Source organism: Arvicola amphibius, chromosome 4, assembly GCF_903992535.2.
Source record: "Arvicola amphibius chromosome 4, mArvAmp1.2, whole genome shotgun sequence".
NCBI classification, from domain to species: Eukaryota; Metazoa; Chordata; class Mammalia; order Rodentia; family Cricetidae; genus Arvicola; species Arvicola amphibius.
Genome location: NC_052050.1, coordinates 6,189,601 through 6,210,444, shown reverse-complemented (window position 1 = coordinate 6,210,444; position 20,844 = coordinate 6,189,601). Strand labels below are relative to the sequence as shown.

The following is a 20,844-nucleotide window of genomic DNA, read 5'->3' as shown; positions in this document are numbered from 1 at the left end:
ACGTGTAGGTTCCATGAATGAAAGTGTGGGCTCCTTTAACTCTGAACAATCTTCCCACTTGCAGTGCTGGGCAAGTGTCCCACACGCGACCCCATTCACAGACATCTCACTTCCACTCATCTAGCCGGAGCAGCAGAGGCTCTCGTACTCAGAGGCTGCAGTAAGAGGGTTGTGACTTCAGGAGAGTGAGACTATCCGAAGAAAAGAGGGAGAGGAGATGAGGAAGGGAAGGAACTATCACCTAGGTAAGTGAGCACTCGGCAATTGCCTAGCACGTGCAAGGACTGAGCTTCAATCCCCAGTGACAGCATTAATGAATAAGGAAATAAATAAATAGCAATTCCATGTAAGCATTCTATTCTGTATTTTCTTTTCTAAAAAAATGTATTTGTGTGAAAGTTTGTGGTGAAAGGGAGGATGGAATGTGTACGTGCCATAAAGAGCATGTGCGGGTCATAGGGACTCTCAGAATGGGTTCTGTCTCCCCAAAGCGGCTCTGGGGTGGAACCCAGGCTGTTCTGCATGCACATAAGAGCTTCTACCCCCCGGGGCACCTTCCAGCCCTATCTACACTTTCTATACAGAAAGCTGTTCCATTAAGTATTTCCTGAAAGAGAGAGTGTGGGCATGAAATTTGAAGGCACTGAACTCAAGTACTTCACAGAAACTAAAATAGTGACAGAAGAAGTCCAAGGCTCGTGGGTATGCCATGAGGCTATCAATGGCTCACATCTACTTTCATGACCGCCAAATACATTTCTCAAAGGCAATTCCAAGTTGAAGTGTTCTAGGACAGCTCCAGCAACGCTTCGGAGCTTCGCTAAATTTAGAAGCAAGTCCTTAGTAAGTTACAGATAGCTACACAGCCAAAAATCAGTCGTGAGAGCTTCAAATTAACTCAGAAATCTGCCCAATGTCTTACAAAGTCTGTTCCATTCAAAATACCCAATGTCTATCTTCAGCAAACAGGGCATTAAATATTATTTAGACCTTGAAACCTGGTCTTTGTATCAACCTTAGCATTAAACACAGCACCCGTTTAAGAACTTAGGAGATACTCAGCGATTTCTTTAAAGCCCTTTTAGAAAAACATTATTAATGTGTATGTATGCCACAGAGCATGGCCCAGCGAGGTCAGAGGACAACTCAAGTTGTCATGTTCGGCAACTAGTGCCTTTACAACCAAGCCACCTCAGCAGTCCTATAATCTACCGGTATTTGTAGATATAACATATCAAGGTAGGTAATTTTAAGAAATCATCAGTTCAGGAGGCAGAGGCAGTCAGAGCTTTATGAGTTCAAGACCAGCCTGATCTACAAAGTGAGTTCCAGGACTGTCAGGACTTTATAGAGAAACCCTGTCTCAAAAAACCAACAAAAAAGAATTCATCAAAATGCTAGTGTATCATAACATAAATACAAAAAAAGTAACTAACCGCCTAAATCTAAAGGATCAGCTATAGGAGACTTCCCGAAACATCTCAATCACAAAGCAGAGCACTCTCTAGCTCTACACAGGTCACACCATAAAGCCACAAAACAAGCTCCAATAAATCTAAAAAGATTTAAACCATACAAAGTGAGATTGACAACCACAACAGAATTAAAAGAGAAGAACCTAAAGATTAAACAACATGATCCTCAATAAACAGTAGGTCAAAGAAATAAAAGGAAAATCAGAAAATGAAACGAAAACGAAAACTGAGGGCGGGGAAGGTGTTCAGAAGGGAAGGTGCTCAGCAGGGAAGGTGTTCAGCAGGGAAGGTGTTCAGCAGGGAAGGTGTTCAGCAGGGGAAGGTGTTCAGCAAGGGAAGGTGTTCAGCAAGGGAAGGTGTTCAGTAGGGGAAGGTGCGCACCACCAAGCCTGAAGAACTGAATTTCAGTCCTGGCACAGAAGGGAAAGTGAGAACTGATTCTAGCAAGTTGTCCTCTGATCTCCACTCTCAGGATAGTGTGTCTGTGTGCTCAAACGTGCAAACAGAAATACACACATGAAACACACACACAAATAATTTTAAAAAAGGAAAATACACGCCCACTTATGGAATGAAGCTAAAGCAGAAAATGAGAGAAATTTACGGCTATCAACATATATATTAAAAAGAAAACCGAAGTTAAACCCCAGCTCTCAGGAGGCAGAAGCAGGCGGATCTCCTGAGTTTGAGACCAGTCAGGCCTACAGAGTGAGCTCTAGGAATCCGATTTTATTACTGGTTTGCATCACTGTATTTGAGAGCACAGCAACCGTGACATAGCTGCATACAGTAAACAGGGATGGTGACTGTACAGACTAAATGTTTCCTGAAAAGTTCTAAAAACTTGAACATTGATGGGGGAAGCTTTTTATAAATTTTCCAATCATGACAAGATTATTTACTTAATTTCAAAAAAGTTACCTGACCACGGAAAAAGTATAACCTCACTTTCCTTACATTCTCCAAGTAAAAGAATTAATAAACCATTCTTAACTTTCAATCTTCAGCTATTTTTCAAAGCCAAACATTCTGAGAAACTGACATAATAAAGCAGACAGATGCTTGACTTGAACCAAAAACTCATCCCAAAGGGGATGAAGAAACCTCTGAATTACTAGCAGAGTCAGTTGAGCTCTAACAGGAACATGTGCCTAAGTTTCTAGTCCTTGAGAAGCTGAGGCAGCAGGATGTCTGTGACTTTCAGGCCAGAGAGGACTACCACCAGAGGGCTGCATAGCTACACCTTCCAAAACAAAACAAAACAAAAACAAACAAACAAACAAACAAACTGCTGCCTGGAGCTCCACTGGCCACACCTCCTTTTGTTACGAGCACACCTACTGTTAACACACAGGCCAGAGAGCAAAAGTCCTCCACCACCCATCCAGACTACTGCAAATGAGCACGTTCCTGAATGAGGAGGTTCATTACCTTATTCTACCTGTTTCTCCAAACCCCCTGCAAAGCTTAACTTTATTTAAAGCACATTTGCAGCATAAACTAAATAAACCCAGTTGTCTTCCCATCTTTTTCTGGACATGAGTTAGGAAGAAATCTAGAAGAGATTCGTTTGGTTCAAAGAAGGACATCTGGACTGAAACCACCGTATATAGTCAGTATTGGTGGTGCACACCTTTAGTCCAGGCAGAGGCACAAACAGATCTCTCTGAGTTGGGGCCAGCCTGGTCTAACTGTTCAGGTGAGCCAAGTATGTGAAGCAAAACCCTATCTCAAAACAAACTACAAAGTATCTAGAAATGCATGCCAAGTCCCTCTATACTGCCATAATTACTTATTAACCTCACGACAGAGCTAGAAAGGCAAACAATCACCTTAAAGAAAGCCACAAAGTAAACCCTGCCTCAGAAACCACCAAGCATTTTAGATATCAAAGCTGCTTAAGCATTTCACAAATCTGGTTGTCACAGTCCCATAAAGCACTGCCAGACTCTGAAAAAATGTCCTACCGCTATCAGGGGACTAAGAACGGAGCAAACAGATGTACTATCAGACCTATTCCGGCTGAGAACTAGAGGCCATTTTCAATAGCTGCCTTAAAGAAGGTGATGTCGGTCCAGGAGTCAGACAGCAGGACAACACAGTACCCATGTCCCCCTTGAGACTAAGAACTAAATTATTAATAGAAACAATCAAGAAACCCAGCAACAGGGAACTAGGAAAGTCAATTATAGAACACTACCTTGATATATTATGTAACCACTAAAAATAATTAGTAAAATATAGGAAAGAGCGCATATTAGATCTGTGTTTTGTTTTCCCCCAGTGCTGGAGAGGACACACAGAACTCTATGCATGTTAGACATGCACTCTGCCACTGGGCTACACCTTCGGGTTCTTGTTACACTATTTTTATCTAGACTCACTTGCACACATACTCACTTGCAAGCACACATGTGAAGGTCAGAGGACAACTTCCAGGAGTCAGTCCTCTCCTTCCACCTGTGGGCTCCAGGAATGAACCCAGCTCGCCGGGTTTGGCAGCATCTTTACCCATGGAGCCATTTCATTGGCCTGTACTGCATAACGATAAAGCTTAGGATATTTCTGAAATAATAGTACTAAAAGCGATTTATATAGTGTTTGGAGTTTCCTATTTTTTTTCTAATAATGTATGGTAAATAAGTTTAAGTGGGTTGGGTCATGCCTCTAATCCCAGCACCTGGGAGACAGAGGTAGGCAGATCTCTGTGAGTACAAAGCCATCCTGGTCTACATAGCATTCCAAGACAGCAAGGGCTACATACACCCTGTCTCAAACAAACCAAAACTAAAATCAAACAAATACCCATGTTTTTTTTTATCTGAGCTCTGGGACAGGGTTTAGCAGCCCTGAATTTGAGATAACAGATACACACTTACCAGATTAGTTGGCAGAGGCATATGACTTAAGAGTTCCCGACACCACTCATGCTCCTGAATAATTTTAGCAAAATTAATAGCAGCTAGCCAATTATGGTCTATGCATGTTAGTCGCTGCTTTAAGCACATACTTAGCTCTTTTAAACGTTACGGTGGCCCTAGGAAGGCAAGTAGCACTCCCATCTTACAGAGAGGAAGACCAAAATGAAAATTGTTAAGCAATTTTGTCCAAAATCACAATTGTCTAGTAGAAGAGCTAAGATTCAGACTCTAGTCTGGACTAGGCTGGTCTCAAACTCACAGAGATCCTCCTGCCTCTGCCTCCCAAATGCTGGGATTAAAGGTGTGCACCACCACTGCCCAGCTTTGTTTTGTTTTTTGGGTTTGTTTTTTTTTTTTTTTTTTTTGGAGACAGGGATTCTGTGTAGCCTTGGCTATCCTGGAACTCACTCTGTAAACCAGGCTATGGAGTCTAACTCTTTAGAATACACTGTAACTGTCTCTCATCCCACATCCAGAAAGTGGTGAAATCAAAGAGTATTTGCCAAGTGAGCAAGATTTGCCTCAGTCACTCAGTCATTTGGGCTTTTTTTTTTTTTTTTTTTTTTTTTGTCTCAAAGCTTTGATACTAAGCACCAATTATGGTGCACTTTAGCCTAAAAGACTTAAAACCAGGGTCCAGAGAGAAAGATAGCTCAGCATTTAGGAGCATGGACTGCTCTGCCTAAGAACCAGAGTTTGGATTCCAGTACCCATGCTGGCTGGCTTAGTCTCTGAGCCTACGTAGACACCCCTAATATGATAGAGTTCGTGGTATCGGTCCTTCATGGGGTTAATGGTGCCAGTCCTTTGGTGCCAGAGAACACTGGAAAAGTTCTTAAGGTCAAGACATCCAGCCGGAGTTCCATAAATGGTGTCTGTTCAACAGTAACTTCACCCTACTGTCAGAGAGGCAGAATGTGAAGTCCCCAGGGAACACTGCATATCCTCAGTCATGTCTTCCCCAGAAGAAGGAAGTGGGTCTGTATCCAGGCTCCTCGAGATGCAAAGGAACTGAAAGTTCATTCTCAGCACCGATTTGGAAACTCTGTGTTCAGCTGACAAAGTGACTATAAATTTACTTGCCTTGAGAGAACTCAAATCACAAACTGTTATCCTAAAATTTAAGCTGAAGCTCGGTGGTAGAGGGACGTGACTTTAATTCAGCACTTGGGAGGCAGAGGCAGGAGGACCTCTGTGAGTTCGAGGCCAGTCTGGTCTACAGAGTTCCAGAACAGTCAGGGCTACACAGAGAAACCTTGTCCCCCAAAACCAAAACCAGCCAATCAACCAAATAACTACAGAGATTCTACCTGACCTCAGTCAAAATAGTGCCCCTGTCTGGCCTCCTCAAGCACTGTACACATGTGGTTTAAAGAGATACACCCAGGTAAAAACACTCATATATAGCAAATAAAAATAAATTTAAAAAATCTAAAAAAGAATATAAATAAATACTGAAGATTTGGACAAAAGGGAATCCTACATACACTTCTGATGGGAATGTAAAATACTCCAGCCACTAGGAAAATCAGTATGGGTATTCCTTTAAAATCTGAAGACAAAGCCAATGCGATGGCCCAGCAGGTAAAAGCTCTTGCCACCAAACTTGATGACCCAAGTTCAATCCCCAGGATTCACATGATGGAAGGAGCAAGCCAAAAGCAACAAACTGCCTTCTGATTTAAACATGTGTGCTGTGACATGTTCACAATGCACCCCAAACACGACTAACAGAATTAAAAAAAATCCTGAGGAAGGAGACAACTAACTTCAAAGTTGTTTTCTGGCCTCCAAAGGCACACCACAGCACGCTCATATACACATCATACAAACACGCACATCATAAAACATGCACACCGCAACACACTCATACACACATCATACAAACACAGAAAAGCACATAAAGACAACGATAAATTAAAAACTAACAGCCAGGTGGTGGCACATGCCTTTAATCCCAGCACTCAAGAGGCAGAGGCAGGCAGATCTCTAAGTTCGAGGCCAGCTTGGTCTACAGAGAGTGTGCCGGGACAGCCAGGGCTACACAGAGAAACCCTATCTCAAACAAACCAAAACCAAACAAAAAAGAAGTTATATCATTTGCAGGAGAATGGGGCAACTGCGGATAATTCTATTAAGAAAATTAAGTCACTCTCAGAAAGACAAATACCATGTTTTCTCTCATTTGTGATCCTGCAATTTAGATACACAAAAATCACAGACATACATAGATCTAAACTGATGACAGAAGTAGAAATGAAATTGTCCACAGAGCAGAGAACAAAATAATGCTGGAAAATATGCTCAAAAAACACATTATACATGTGCAGCTTTCCATAATATTGTATAATCATTTTTAAAAAGACATACAAAAAAGTAGGGTTTTTTTTTCCTAGAATAGAAAAAAGTACTTAAGATACAGCACTATAGTTTAGTCAACATTACCCACAGGTAATCATAAATGCATCTCTCAGTATACCAACACTAGATTTTAAAACAGCCCTACTTTTTATTTATTTCCATGTTATATTCAAATATCTGAAGTGAGCCTTATACACTGAAATATAGGCCTGCTTGCAGCTGTGATAAAACCAACCAAGCAGACCGGGCTGTGCTCACCAGTGGGCAGCCTTCCTGGACCCATGGGAGATACAGACACCATTAGATGCCAGCCAGAAAGCCCATGATTTTTCCTTTAGCATCTCTCATGGCATCCTCTTCCTCCTAATAGCCAATACCACATGGGTACTTAGATCACACAATAAAGATTGGAACATTCCAGGCTTGGGACTCCACACCTCCCCTAATAAAAGCCCAGGCTGGGCTGGTGAGACGACTCAGCGGGTAGAATGCACTTGTCACCAAGCTTGTTGACCTGAGGCTGACCACCCACAGGACCCACACTGAAGAAGGAAAGAAAGGACTGACCTCTACATACATGCACGCGTGCCCGTTTCCCCCAAATAAGTAAGTGTAAAAATAAGAATCTAAGTTAAGGGGCCTTTTGTCTTCCAAAACCCTGAAGCTAAGCCTTGGGCCGCCTAGTTCAGTAATGTATTTTTCTTTCAGAGTTGCTGAAGACAGAAAGTGTAGCTTATGCCTCGTCCCCACCAGCCAAGGCAATGAGCACAGAGTCCGGTTCAGGCCTGCTCAGCAAATAAGACACTGAAGTAAGCTAAGCGGCAGAGACAGGCGATGCTCAAAGGGCAGAGTGTGAACCCAAGACCTCCTTTTCTCAAGCAGTTCAGGAGGACAGTAAAAGCAGTGGGTCACGGACACCTCAATGACTGGAATGCTGCTCCCCTCCAGAACTGAAGAAGGAAGCAAGCAACCTCAATGGAATTCACAAAGGTCTGTGGACTTGAAATGGCCTCTGGATCCCTGTGCAGCGGTGCCAAGTAGTCAAGACATCCTACTGCTGGTCTTTAATCTCAGCACTCGGGAGGCAGAGACAGGCGAATGTCTGAGTTTGAGGCCAGCCTGGTCTACAGAGTGAGTTCCAGGACAGACTCAAAGCTACAGAGAGGGGCTGGAGAGACAGCCCAGTGGTTGAGAGCATTGGCTGCTCTTCCAGGGGACCCGGGTTCAATTCCCAGCACCCAGATGGCAGCTCACACCTGTCTGTAACTCCAGTTCCAGGAGATCTGATGCCAATGCACATAAAGTTAAATAAAAGCTACAGAGAAACCCTGTCTCAAAAAAAAAAAAAAAAAAAAAAAAAAAAAAAAAAAAAAAGCCATCCCTACATGGCAGTTTTATAGGACCAAGGCTAAAAATACGAAGGATTTTTTTCACATGCCTAGCAAGTGTCGTACCTCTGAGCTACAAACCCAGTCCCTTTCTCAGGGCCCATGACAAGTACCTACCACAACAATAAGGAACTTAAGTGCATTTCAACCATACAAAAGCCTGAAGCTTGGAGGAAAGTCTTCTCTTTCTTAAGTGCCCCTGCTCTCCAGGCAAAACACAAGCTTCAGTAGAGAAGGACAAGTAACAACACCAGCACAGGCAACAAACAAATCATATCAAAACAGAACAAGCAAAGAAACAAACAAACCAAAAAACCCCCAAAACAAACAAAACAAAAAAAGAGGAAAAGAAAAGGAACAACAAATATCTCCCTACTTCAATTAAAGTTTAAGTGTTCCACACCACTCCAGCCCTTGATGAGCCCAGAGCTATCAAATGATATCAAAGTGAGTGATGACATGGGCTTACTCCCGAAGAAAGGAAGAAAACTGCTTGTTTGTTTTACCAACAGTTCTTCACCCAGAGTGCCCCTCCTCCTCATGAAGCTGTGTCAGGGCTGAGACAAAGGGCAGTCACTGTGTCACACACTCACACTCGCTTGCACTTGCTCTCGCTCTCTGGAGTAGAGCCACAAGATTACTAACAAACAGCTAATGGCCACTGTTCAAAAGCAATAATGGCATCATGACCTCATATCCCAGTTATCTACCGATTTGGAAAGAACTAAGTGTATGGCTTTCTCTCCCAAACAGAATGCGAAAGTTAATGGGAACATTCTGATTCACCTTCCTCATCATAAGAATTCCCAGGAGGACATGAACAATATGTCAAACATTTATGGTCTAGGTGCAGGACAGACTCAAGAGACAGCACCAGGGAGTGGTGGTGTTCAGGGTCCCTGGTTTGTTTTCATTTGTAGATGTGGTGTTAACAGGCAATGGGATGAACTGACAGGAAGACTATGAACCGCCAGCCCTGCAAGTCCAAGTTACCAGGGGAAGTCTAATGGGAACCCTATGCATTACAAGACAACAAAACAATTGTGTCAGGACTGGTGGAGCTCACCTATAATCTTGGGCTACATAGTAAATTCTAAGCAAGCCTGGCCCCCCAAAAAACAAAACAAAACAAAAAAACAAAAAACTGGTTCTTAAGGGTTCTGTATAGGCTGCAAACGTTGAGTGCCTGAGTAAGCCTCAGTCTGAGACAGCGCAAGTGGATTCTCTCCTGTACACAGTAAGCACAGAGCAGATGACCTCTGCGCCAATAGCAGAGTCATTCAGTAGCAGGAGCTCCCTCTCTAAGTCCCAGCACTCTAAGAAACCAGCAATGGGCGCTGAAGCCAGGGCTGATTCTGTCCATCTCTCAAACAGCTTTGTGTCACAACGAAGGGGCTAACTTCTGGAGTAGCCTTTCAGCACCGCCTGACGCACATGCAGGCCAACTGACATTTAGCCTCTCTCCCTGGTCAGTGTATCGGTTTCAGAGCCCAGCTCCTTGATGTGGAAAATGTGTAACAGTTTCCTCTGATATTGAAACATTCCATCCTACAGGTAAAATCTTTAAAAAGGGAAATAAGCAACTCAAATTAGCTGCAGGAAGTCCCTGAAACTGACCAGATTCACTAGGCCCCTCCCTGCCAGAGTAAGCAATAAAAACGGAGTGTCTCCTTCTCAGTAGCCATGGGACAAGAAAAGGCTCAGGAGAGGAGCTGTAGACTCTGAGACCAAACCAGCTGCCTGCAGAGGTTTAGAGCAGTGTCCCCCTACAGGCTGTCCAGGGTGCTCCAGGTTTTCCAGCTTTTGTGAACCGTGACAGGCTCGAGTAGGACCTGGTGGTGCAGCTGTCTTTGAGTCATGTCTGCTCCTGTGAGTAACCCCTCACCCATATTCCTGTAACTCACTCCAGTAAAACCTCCTGGCTCACCGAGCTGGACTTTGGTCTGTCGTGGGCTCCCTATCTGGGCTGAGTGTGTGTGCATTTCCTCAGGAAAAGTAGTCACATAATAACATTCCCTCACTTTGAGCACTGAGGGCAGACTTGATCACCATCCATAGGTTCACATAATGAGTCTTTATAGTTCTTCCCATAAATCACGTTTTCACCTTCTTCCTCTATAAAATCAAAGAGTAGCACTTGGGTAGAAAAAAAAGCAAAAAAGCAGGGAAACCCCGACAATCTAGGCTAGGGCTCTGAGGAAGGAATATCAAAACTTGAGACACAGCAGCACGCAAAATATTAAGCTTTAGTTTCCCCACTTCGAGTCCACATACTCTTAAACAACACTCACCCTGTAAAGAAAAGCGATAACCAAAAGGGTGAGCTGCCCCAGCCAACTGCGTAAATCACCATGTGCTAGGTGGGGACCCAGTGCCCGTATCACTGCACAGCCCAATAAGCTCCAAACCGTGAAGAGGCTCACTTTTAATCTGTATCCATCTTTTACGCAATTACATTTTAATTCTCAGTAATTGTTCAAGTTCCTCTAAAGAAAGCTAAAATCTAAAGTGTATAAGGGCAACTTAAACACTGTTATGTGGAACTCCATTAGTTTTTCTCAGAAATGAAAGGCAATGAACTAACTCTTCAGTGAGTTTGGGCATACACTCACCCTCTCCCTAAGCAGCTTCTAATCTAGGGCCCCAAGACAAGAGGCAGAGTCTTCTGGCTATGCACAGCAAGACTAGAGGAATGCTTTTACATAAATTATTCACATTCAGGATTTAAAAACATTCCTTGTGGGTTTTTTAAAATACAACTTCACAAGGTAAACCCATCACTCATGATCTCTTCTGACTCTGCCTGTATCAATAAGTAGACAGACAGACATCACACAAAGGCAGTTAAGGAGCACACACCACACCACTCTCTTATGCCACAGTTAGTAATCGCTCGGCATCTACTATGGCAAGCTATCCAATTAAACCTGGTGACGGATGTTAAAGTGTGCACTGAGGAAAGAGAAAGCACAGCGTTTTTGTGTGTTACCAGGGTGAGGGAAGGCAGCCAAGCACGAGAGGCAATCCCATCAGCACTCACCTTAAGGATGTCCCCCCTTTTGAAGCTCAGCTCATCGTCAGCAGTAGCTTTGAAGTCATATTTGGCGATGGCTTCCATTCTGAGCGCCGCTCAGTGCTCAGCAGCCTGAAGCAGGGGGGAAGGGAATCTTCCCTGCTGAAGAGCTCCGGGTTCAGCCTTTCCGATTCTGGGGCTATTCTTGCACACTGGGACACACAATGCCACCCTGAATCAGAAGAGCGATGATTAAGAGAAGTGGCCAGATCGAAGGCAGCCCCGCCCTGCCAATTGGCCTGCACTCCCAGCCCCCACGCCCCCTGGCTCCGCTGGGCTCAGCCCCCTCCTCCTCCCTTCCAGGCAACAGCTCTCCTTCTTCCTCTTTTCAGCCTCAGCCCCAGGCGACTGACAGGCCCAGCGGCCAATAGCGGCAGCTGCTTAAGCTATTCCAGAATACACTTCCTCTTCCTTCCCGCAGGGTGTAAGCTCCAAAGCCGGCGTCAGTCTCAGCCTTTCCCCTAACACCCCTTCACACTTCTCCCGCACCCAAGGCAGGCCGGGCAAAGCAAGGCTCCGGAGGTGCATACACGCCCCCCCCCCTTTCCGCGCCACCCGCTGGTGTCCTGAGATTCTCCGTCAGAGCCGTGCAGGACTTGGGTATTAAGCGGCTCTACTCTTTACTGAAACTAAACCTTGACCTGTTCTCAAAAGGAGGTGAGAGAGCAAGCCTAGAATACATTTTACCACCAACAACGATACTAGGAGCACTAGCATCGTCCACACCAGCCTGTCATTTGGTCACCAGAGGACTCAAGGAAACTTCTCTAGTCCTTGAAATAGGTGATCCAGGTTTAACATTCAGAATAGCCTCTACTTTACTTTTTTTGTTGTTGTTTTGTTTTGTTTTTCGAGACAGGGTTTCTTTGTAGCTTTGGAGCTCTACTTCCAAACAGCACAAGAGCGGAGTTGAAGTTCTAATTTATACTTAAAAGTAATCCCTTTCTCCAGGGGTTGGCGGCACAAGCCTTTAATCCCAGCACTGGGGAGGCAGAGGCAGGGGGATCTCTGTGAGTTCAAGGCCAGCTTGGTCTACAGAGCGAGTTCCAGTACAGGCTGTAAAGCTACAGAGACCCTGTCTTGAAAAACGAACAAACAAGTACCCCTTTCAGCAAATCTGAGCTATCAAGTTATATCTGGGGCAGCGGAAGGAAGGGTTTCACACCAGAGTTATGGCTGGCCTGACACCTATATATACACCAGTCTCAAGAATTTGAGGTGATCCGCCTGATTGGTCCCCAGAGTGCAGAGACGGCACATTCCCCACCTCAAATGTCTTCTCTGGGGACAGGTTAAGTACAGGCTGGTACCAGATGGTCCGACCCCAGTCTCATCCAGTTCCTACTCTGCTTTCCTCAGTCAGGAGATCCCTGCAGTGAGTGCGCAGCATTCTGTTGGTGGAGACTTCTCCATGTAAAGTCATAGGTCAGAACTTCCCCACGGTGCATCCACTGACAGTGACCTGGGACGCACGGTGTGGCCATGATCAGGGGCGTAATCTTGATCTCCGCATACTTAAGGGAAGATGAAACCCCTACTCCGGTTTGCAGTCACAGTTCACATACAAACTAAACAAACACAAACAAGAGCCCTGGCAGAAGGGAGAGGATTGTTTACAGTGGCACCTTTCTTGGCTAATTACCACCCAGCAGCTCACTTTGAGGGGCACGAGTGATTATTACTCTTTTGTTCTAAAGTTAACATTTGGAGCATTAATCAAGCATTTGGCAGCAAATGGGCTACTACGCAGCAGACCGGCAGTAGATACTCAAGCTGAGGATAATCAGGCTGGTGATGTGAGTGCTACCAGGAGAGAGATCTCCCGAGGGATGTCCTCAGCAAAGTCAGAAGGCACCACCCTAGCAAACACACTGCTGCTGGTTCTTCACGGCCATACCTTTGCGTGTCTATGTGGTGCTGACGCTCAGGAGAAAAGGAAGAAAAAGTCTGAACAAACAAATTAAAAAAAAATCAAAGGTTAGCCCCAGTATCCTTAATTTCCCAATATAGTCTCTGTAGTTATTTTTGTAGATTAAACTATATCTACAATTTTTAAGTATGTGTGTGTTTTGACTGCAGGTACATCTGTGTACCACATGCATGCCTGGTGCCAAGGAGACCAGAAAAGGGTGTTGGATCTCCTGGAGCTGAAATTAAAGGTAGTTTGAGAGCTGCCCCGTGTGGTGAGTACTGAGATTCAAACACAGGTTCCCAGAAGAGGAATAAATGCTTTTTACCTTTTAGCCATCTTTCCAGCCCCTGACACCTCAACTCATTGCTTTGACTTGTATTTATGTTTTGTTGTTTAACTTCCAGTGACTTGTCAGGCTCTATTCAAGATGCTTCTCTCTCTTTCTCTCTTTCTCTCTCTCTCTCTCTCTCTCTCTCTCTCTCTCTCTCTCTCTCTGTGAGTGTGTGTCTTTCTCTCTCTGACTGCTCAGTCTATCTTAGAAGGTAGCTATTATCCCATTTTCTGGTCAGAAAACTGCATCTCGTTTAAAAGCCTTGCTCAGTACTAAAGGTGTAACTGATAGGATCATTACTTGAATGAATGGCATTTCTCCTGCCTCTCCAGAGAAGAAGACTCAACAGTAAGCTATGCTGGCTGGCCTAGTGCCACGGAGAGGGAAAGAGAATTTAGAGAAAGAGAATAGAATTTTTATCAAATCCTTTAGGCTGCATTTTCAGATACAATTCCCCTATCACTTCAACAATTACAACTGTATTTTCGACTTTACTGCGTGTGATGGGCTCTCGAGATGTGTGCTAACTACCCGCTTAGAGATGCTCTCATTAGGAATGCTAATGTGCCCTGCCACTTCATTTCTTGAGAAGAGCAGTGTCAGCTCTGGTAGGAGCTGAAGAGACAGCACAGTGGGAAAGCATGTGCTTAGCACACTTGACTGAACTCTGGCTCAATCACCAGGCAGTGTGTGTGCACGCACATGTGCGCACATGTAAATTGGGTACCCGTGTTTGTCTTTAAGTTTCTTTCCTTTAATAGTGTTGTGTATAGCACAGTGTATGGTGTTGTTGCTATCTTTAATGGAAGGTTGGGAGTCCTTGGTTATGGATAACCTAATCTAATCTCTTCAGGTTTTCTAAGTCAAATGCTAATTTTATTTGCCACAGACATGAAGTATTGATTTGATTTTCTCACATTTATCTATCCGTGTGTTTGTATGTGCATGTGCACCTACGTGTCGAGATTTTTGGGAGTTAGTTCTCTCCTTCCATCAAGTAAGTTCCAGGGACAGAACTCAGGTCAGCAGGCTTGGTAGCAAGCATTTACCTGCTGAGCCATTTCAATGGCTTCTGGTTTGATGTTAAGTGATTATTTGAATAGTTTCAACTTTTACAAGTGTTAAGACATTTGTGTTTTGTTTTATACGATAAAGTCTTACTATGGCTTGTACTAATCCTGAACTCAGGGTTGTCCCCCTGCCTTAGCCTCTCAGGTACAAGGATTACGGGTCTGAACCAGAGTGCTAAAAAGGCTCGCTCTAGCCGGGCGGTGGCGCACGCCTATAATCCCAGCACTCGGGAGGCAGAGGCAGGCGGATCTCTGTGAGTTCGAGACCAGCCTGGTCTACAAGAGCTAGCTCCAGGACAGGCTCTAAAGCTGCAGAGAAATCCTGTCTCGAAAAACCAAAAAAAAAATAAATAAATAAATAAAATAAATAAAAAATAAAAAATAAAAAGGCTCGCTCTACTCATGAACCTAGTGCAGACGCCTTGAATGCAGCTGCAGGAAAGCAGGGCCTGAGAACCATCTCACCATTTGTGTCTAGAGACAGATAGCACCTCTTGTAGTCCAGGCTGGCTTCCAACTCTATGTAGCAGAGGATGCCCTAAACGGATCTGTTTCCACCTCCCAAGTACTGGGATTACAGGCATGCACCACCTCACCCTGCTAGTGTAGTATAGGGATCCAATCTGGGCTCCTGTATGCTTGGCAAACACACTACGGACCAAGCCTCAGCCCTAGCCTGACCTTGTACTTTTTGTTTTTTGAGACAGGGTTTCTCTGTGTAGCCTTGGCTGTCCTGGAACTCACTCCTAGATCAGACTGGCCTCAAACTCACAGAGATCTGCCTGCCTCTGCGTCCCAGTGCTGGGATTAAAGGTGTGCACCACCATGACACAGCCTGACCTTGTACTTTCTTTACTGCTGTTCAGTTGTGTTGCAGATGTCTCAAATTCTGACCCACTTAAAGTGCATGTCCTTTTGCTACATGTATCTTGACATGTATTTCTGAGTTTTATTGATTCCTGCATGAGGTCTTCCTAATGGGGAATTTATTCTTTTAATTCAGGTATTTGTATGTAAACTTACAAAGGTTGTCTATTTTATTTTATTTTATTTTTTTGGTTTTTCAAGACAGGGTTTCCCTGTAGTTTCTAGAGCCTGTCCTGGAACTAGCTCTTGTAGACAAGGCTGGCCTCGAACCTCTGCCTCTGCCTCCCGAGTGCTGGGATTAAAGGCGTGCGCCACCACCGCCCAGCCAGGTTGTCTATTTTAAATCAGCCCATTTGGGGACTAATTTATTGTGGGGCCAGCTTGATAAACTTTTCCTGGAGAAGACACAGCATACATGTCTACTCACCCCAGATAGAGACAAAAGTATGGAAGCCACCGAAGTCCAACTTGGTGAACCAATGATTTTACTGGAGTGAGTTACAGGAATATGGGTGAAGGGTTACTCACAGGAGCAGACATGACTCAAAGACAGCTGCACCACCAGGCCCCACTCCAGCCTGGGTGACAAAACTGGGAGCCTGGAGCGCACTGCATAGCCTGCAGGCAGCTCAACAGGTTGGAGAGGGTCCTTCCCAGGGCCTCTGGTCTGACCTTCCCGCAGCTCCACTGGTTCCTGCTTCTTCCAAGCAGCTGGTCTGGTCTAAAGAGTCTTTTTTGCAACATGGTTTCTCTTAGTCCAAAAGGGACTCAGATTTCATTGCTACTCTGGCAGGGAGAGGCCTAGTGAATCTCTTCAGTTTCAGGGACTTCTGCAGCTATTTTAAGTTGTCTGCCTTCCTACTAAAAGAGCTTCCCTGTAGGATGGAATCTTTCAAATGATTCCATCTCAGAGGCAACATTTACATTACACAACTTGCTGAGTTCTGCCATAACCTAATTTTAAAAAGATACCCCTACCAAGTACAGTAGCATAAGCCTAAAACTAGCACTGGGCTAAGGCTGAAGCAGGATGACTCAGTTTGAAGTGGGGGCTATACACACTGGCACACACCTTTAATCCCAGCAATTGGGAAGCAGAGGCATGAGTACCTCTATGAGTTTGAGGCCAGCCTGGTCTGCATAGAGGGGGCCAGAGCAGCCAGGCCTACAGAATCCCTGCCTCAAAATAAATAAAGGTTTGAGCTCAACATGGACTACATACATACACACATACACCACACACATATGTATATATGTATATGTGTGTGTATGTGTGTCTGTATGTATATAAAATCAAGACCTTGTCCCCAAAAAAGTAATTGGATAAAGAATTGTTTCTAGTGAATGTTTATACATACAAATTTTAAGAATCACTGCTAAAATCTGACTGGAGTCTTAAGCAAATTTTGAAATTTGCATTCCAGAAAATGAACCATGTCTGAACAAAACACAAATGATACTATTTAACTTGGCACAACTCTGGGGAAAACCGGCTTTGACAAACACAAAACAACACATCTCAATCATCACTGGTCAGAGGGGTAGAGCTCCTCAGTAGGTTCTAACTTCTGTCCAAGAGTATGGCGGCTCTGTCCTGCAGCCACCTGTCCCAAGTCTAACGCCCCATAATGCTACTGAACAAGAACTGTTGTGTGTAACCTAATGGGAATCATTGAAGAGACCTCAGGGCTACCAATAAGCCACCACTTAAAACCCAACAATTGAGCTAGAGAGATGGGCTAAAGACAACAGCTTAGGCTGCTAAGAGCACTGACTGCTCTTCGAGAGAACCTGGGTTCAATCCCCAGCACCCACATGGCAGTTCACAACTAACTGTGCCTCCAGTTCTAGGTATTTGTCCTCTTTTAGCCTCTGAGGACACCAAGCATATACATGCAGGCAAAATACACTCACCCACATAAAAATAAATCATTTTGAAAAGCCTGGTAAGGACTAAATCAGTAGTTAGAAGGGGTAGGCTTTAATTTACAAATTTCTGAAGCTGTTCCCTTATATTTTTCAAACTACCTTAATTCATAAATTTTATAGGTGGTAGTTCACTTGACGACTGCCAGCCATACTAAAAACTCAAAGAAGAGTCTTTTAGCCCCCAAACTGTCTCAATCTTTCTTACTAACAGTGAAAAAACACAAAGGGAGAAAGGAAGAAAATACTAGACACAAAAGCATGATCTGTAAGAAAACACTAAAATACAAATGCGCCAAGCAAACAGGCAAAATCCACTTGTGACCTGATGGCACTATGGACTACTTAGGAATGAATTCAGTCCTTTGAGTCTCCGAGTTCCCAGGGGAGAACTTAAGCCCACCCCCCCCCATGACGCCCTAGCACCCAGATGGCTGGCTGAAGAATACCGTGGACGTTTAAAAGTGAGGAATGAAAACGGGAAAAAGGAAAAGGAATCTTTGAACGATGGAGAAAATTAACAGTGCCAAAACGGGCAGAAACTTCGAAAATTATAGCGGAGGAACAGCAAGAAGGGGAAGTAGATTATTTTTAAAAAGGGGGTGGAGGGGTCAATGACTAGCGTTACAAATGGAGTGGAAAGGAGACGAAGAAGGCAAAAACTGGAGAACAAAGTGAAAGAGGGTGCGGAAGTCAGAATAAAGCCTATTTCTCTAGCCTCTCCTGAGTGTCAACGGAACCAGAAGATGGACCTTGAGTGCGCTTCACTGCACTGCTATTGCACTTGAAGACAGCCTAAAAAAAAAATCACTTTCTAAACAAACTCTAACTCAAACGGAACGCTGCAAAACGGACATAAACCAGCGGGGCTCTCGCTGAAATCCTTCCTCCCAGCAATCCCATCAGCTGCTGTTCCTGCTTTTTCCCCAACAAGTATTTTTCAAGTAGCTCTAAAAAAGACGCGCCCAGCTCTGACAAAGACCCGTCGACGGGTCGGGGAAACAACCATTCAAGCACACGGTGGATCCCCGCACACAATTCGGCCGCAAGATGCCAAAAGATGGTGACGTGGTTGCTTTGCAGGTCAAAGGAGCATCAATCACCACGTTAGCGAGCCGGCACCGAATCCCCCGCCTCGCGGGCTCAGTCAGCCTGACTCAGAACAGCACCCTGCGCTTCTCGGCTGCTCCGGGTTCCCTCTGCGCCAAGGCGGACGGCCGCGACACGAGACCTCCCCGACCAGCCGGGTCTCTGCCCCAAGCGGGAGGAAGACCGGCACCAGGAAGGAAGCGCCCCAAAAGGGGAAACGAGGAGACGGCGGCGCAGCAACTGCACTCGGGTCCGAGCCGTCCCCGGCCCGCCAGCGGCCCGCTCCGGCAAGCCCAGCAGACCGGGCCCGGGCAGCCCGCCGCGGCGAGCCCCGGGACGACGGAGCTCCCGCTTTCCTCCCGCCCGCTCCCTTGCACTCACCGTGGCGCAGCCGTCCGCTCCGATGTCCAGCCCGGCCCGCCCTGCGCTGCCGCCCGCGGCCGCCAACCCAGCTGCTGTTCCCCGATTGCGGCTCCCGCTGCCCCGGCCACCGTCCCCGCCTCAGCCTCGCTCACTCGCTCTCGCCGCCGCCCGATCGCTGAAGCAGCAGCAGCAGACTGGCTTCCGCTCCTAGACAGGGTCCCGCGAGAACTTCCCCACGCGGCCCCGCCCCGCCGCGCCCCGCCCCCGCGAGACTTTCCCCGGCGGAAAAGGCCCAGAGCGCAGGCGCTCCTCCTCGGCTCGACCCGGCAGGTAGCCCAGCGGGTGCCTGCGCGCATGCGCCAGCCCACCCCGCAGCAGGTGGCACGGACTGGGCTCCGCCTCTGGGTCGCTGTAACCCTCTGGGTGCCGGAGCCGGTGAATTATAGGTCTGCCCTGGAGGAATAACCCTTTCAACGCTCAGTTCACGTTCCTTTCCCGTTCTACCAAACCAAGGCCAAGAGGGAGAAGAAAGAGCGACGTAAAGATGTCTCAATCCGAGTAGAGGACCAGGCATAGAATTGTTTGGGAATCTGGTTCGTACGATGAGTTGTTTGGTTTGTTGATTAACTGAGCCGCATACCTAATGTAGGTAAGCACTGTGTTGGGTAAAGAAGATAAAACGACGAAAAGAGATCTTGGCCTTCAAGCAGTTCAGTCGAGAGTAGCAACAGAAGAGTAAACGAGCGATGTCTTGGGCTGGAGAGAAATCTCGGAGGTTGAAAGAACTTGCTGCCCTTCCAGAGGACCTGAGTCCCGTACCCAGCACCCACATCAGATGACTAACAAGTGTCTGTAACTCCATTTTCAAGGGATTTAGTGCCTCTGGCCTCCGGCCAACACCAGCATTCACCTGCACACACCCTCATGCAGACACACACGCACACACACACACACACACACACACACACACACACCTGTAACACTTATACATAATTTAAAATAATACAGATAGCCCAGCGTGGTGGTGCGCGCCTTTAATCCCAGCACTCTGGAGCAGAGACAGGCAGATCTCTGTGAGTTCAAGGCCAGTTTGGTCTACAAAGCGAGTTCCAGGATAGCCAGAGCTGTTACACAGAGAAACCCTGTCTTGAAAAAAAAAATTAAAATAGTAATAATAATAATAATAATTTTCTAAGCATTAAAATTAATAATGACAGTACTGTTGTAGCTCTTTGGAGGAAATGCTGAGGAAGCCAAAAAGATGGAGAAAGGCTCGCCCTGTTTCTCTACCCATGCATAAAATTTCACAAAGGAGGTGATGCGAAGCGAGTATTGGAGGGTGAGTAGGAGTTCCGCAGCCCAGGAGCCAGGGCAAGAGCATAGCCTGCAAGAAGAATGGCACATAAGAACAGAGCAATGGAGGCGTGAGAAAGCCGTGTTCCATGCAATGCAAAGTACATAGCTGCCTATTTGGGGGCTGCTAAGTGTGGGGGAGTGGTGAGTAGAGCTAGGAGAAGTGACTCTCAGTTCCAATTACAGGAGAGCACAGAACACATCTAATGTTAATGTGTTGTCTAGAAGCCAACAAAATAGTGTTGGAAACACCCAAGCCTCTGGTACAATGAAGGAGATGGGTTCACTGAAATAAGGACAGAGAAGTGGTCTTTCACCAAGTGTTTGCTGAATATCGTTTGCAGCTAAAGTGCCTTTCAGAGCAAAAAGTGAAGCTGATGAAGCCTCTGCTTCAGGCAGTTTGCAGTCTAGACAGAGTTAGTTCGTCTGAAAGAGGAAAACTCGGCCCTAAGTGCCACTGAACTGCATGCCAGAATGGCCAGTTGCAGAGAGGGAGCCATTATCTTGTGTGTAGTCCTTGTCAGAATCCAACAATATTTCACTTTCCGGGAGTGGGGGAGGGAGACCAGACACTCCAGGGGTTGGGGAGGGGGATGAGTAACGCAAGGTAGAGGGAGCCATTATCTGGTGGTGTAGCCATCAGAAAGACGGAGTTCACTATGCAATGTGACAACAGAAGGAGGGTGGTCGAATCCAACACTATTTCACGGGGTGG

The 20,844-nt window shown here is 45.7% G+C and overlaps 1 protein-coding gene across 1 annotated transcript in view; it reads right to left on the bottom strand.

Moving 5' to 3' along the window:
- The window catches only part of Grb2 (growth factor receptor bound protein 2), a 59,828-nt gene extending 40,850 nt beyond the window's left edge, over positions 1-18,978 (bottom strand). Inside the window, exons 1-2 of the mRNA XM_038328083.2 lie at positions 18,795-18,978; positions 11,186-11,390 (exon numbers count right to left, since the gene is read on the bottom strand). Coding sequence (XP_038184011.1) covers positions 11,186-11,263 — 78 coding nt within the window. The 5' untranslated portion in view covers positions 11,264-11,390; positions 18,795-18,978. The remainder of the gene's footprint in view (positions 1-11,185; positions 11,391-18,794) is intronic.
- Positions 18,979-20,844: the final 1,866 nt, after the last annotated feature.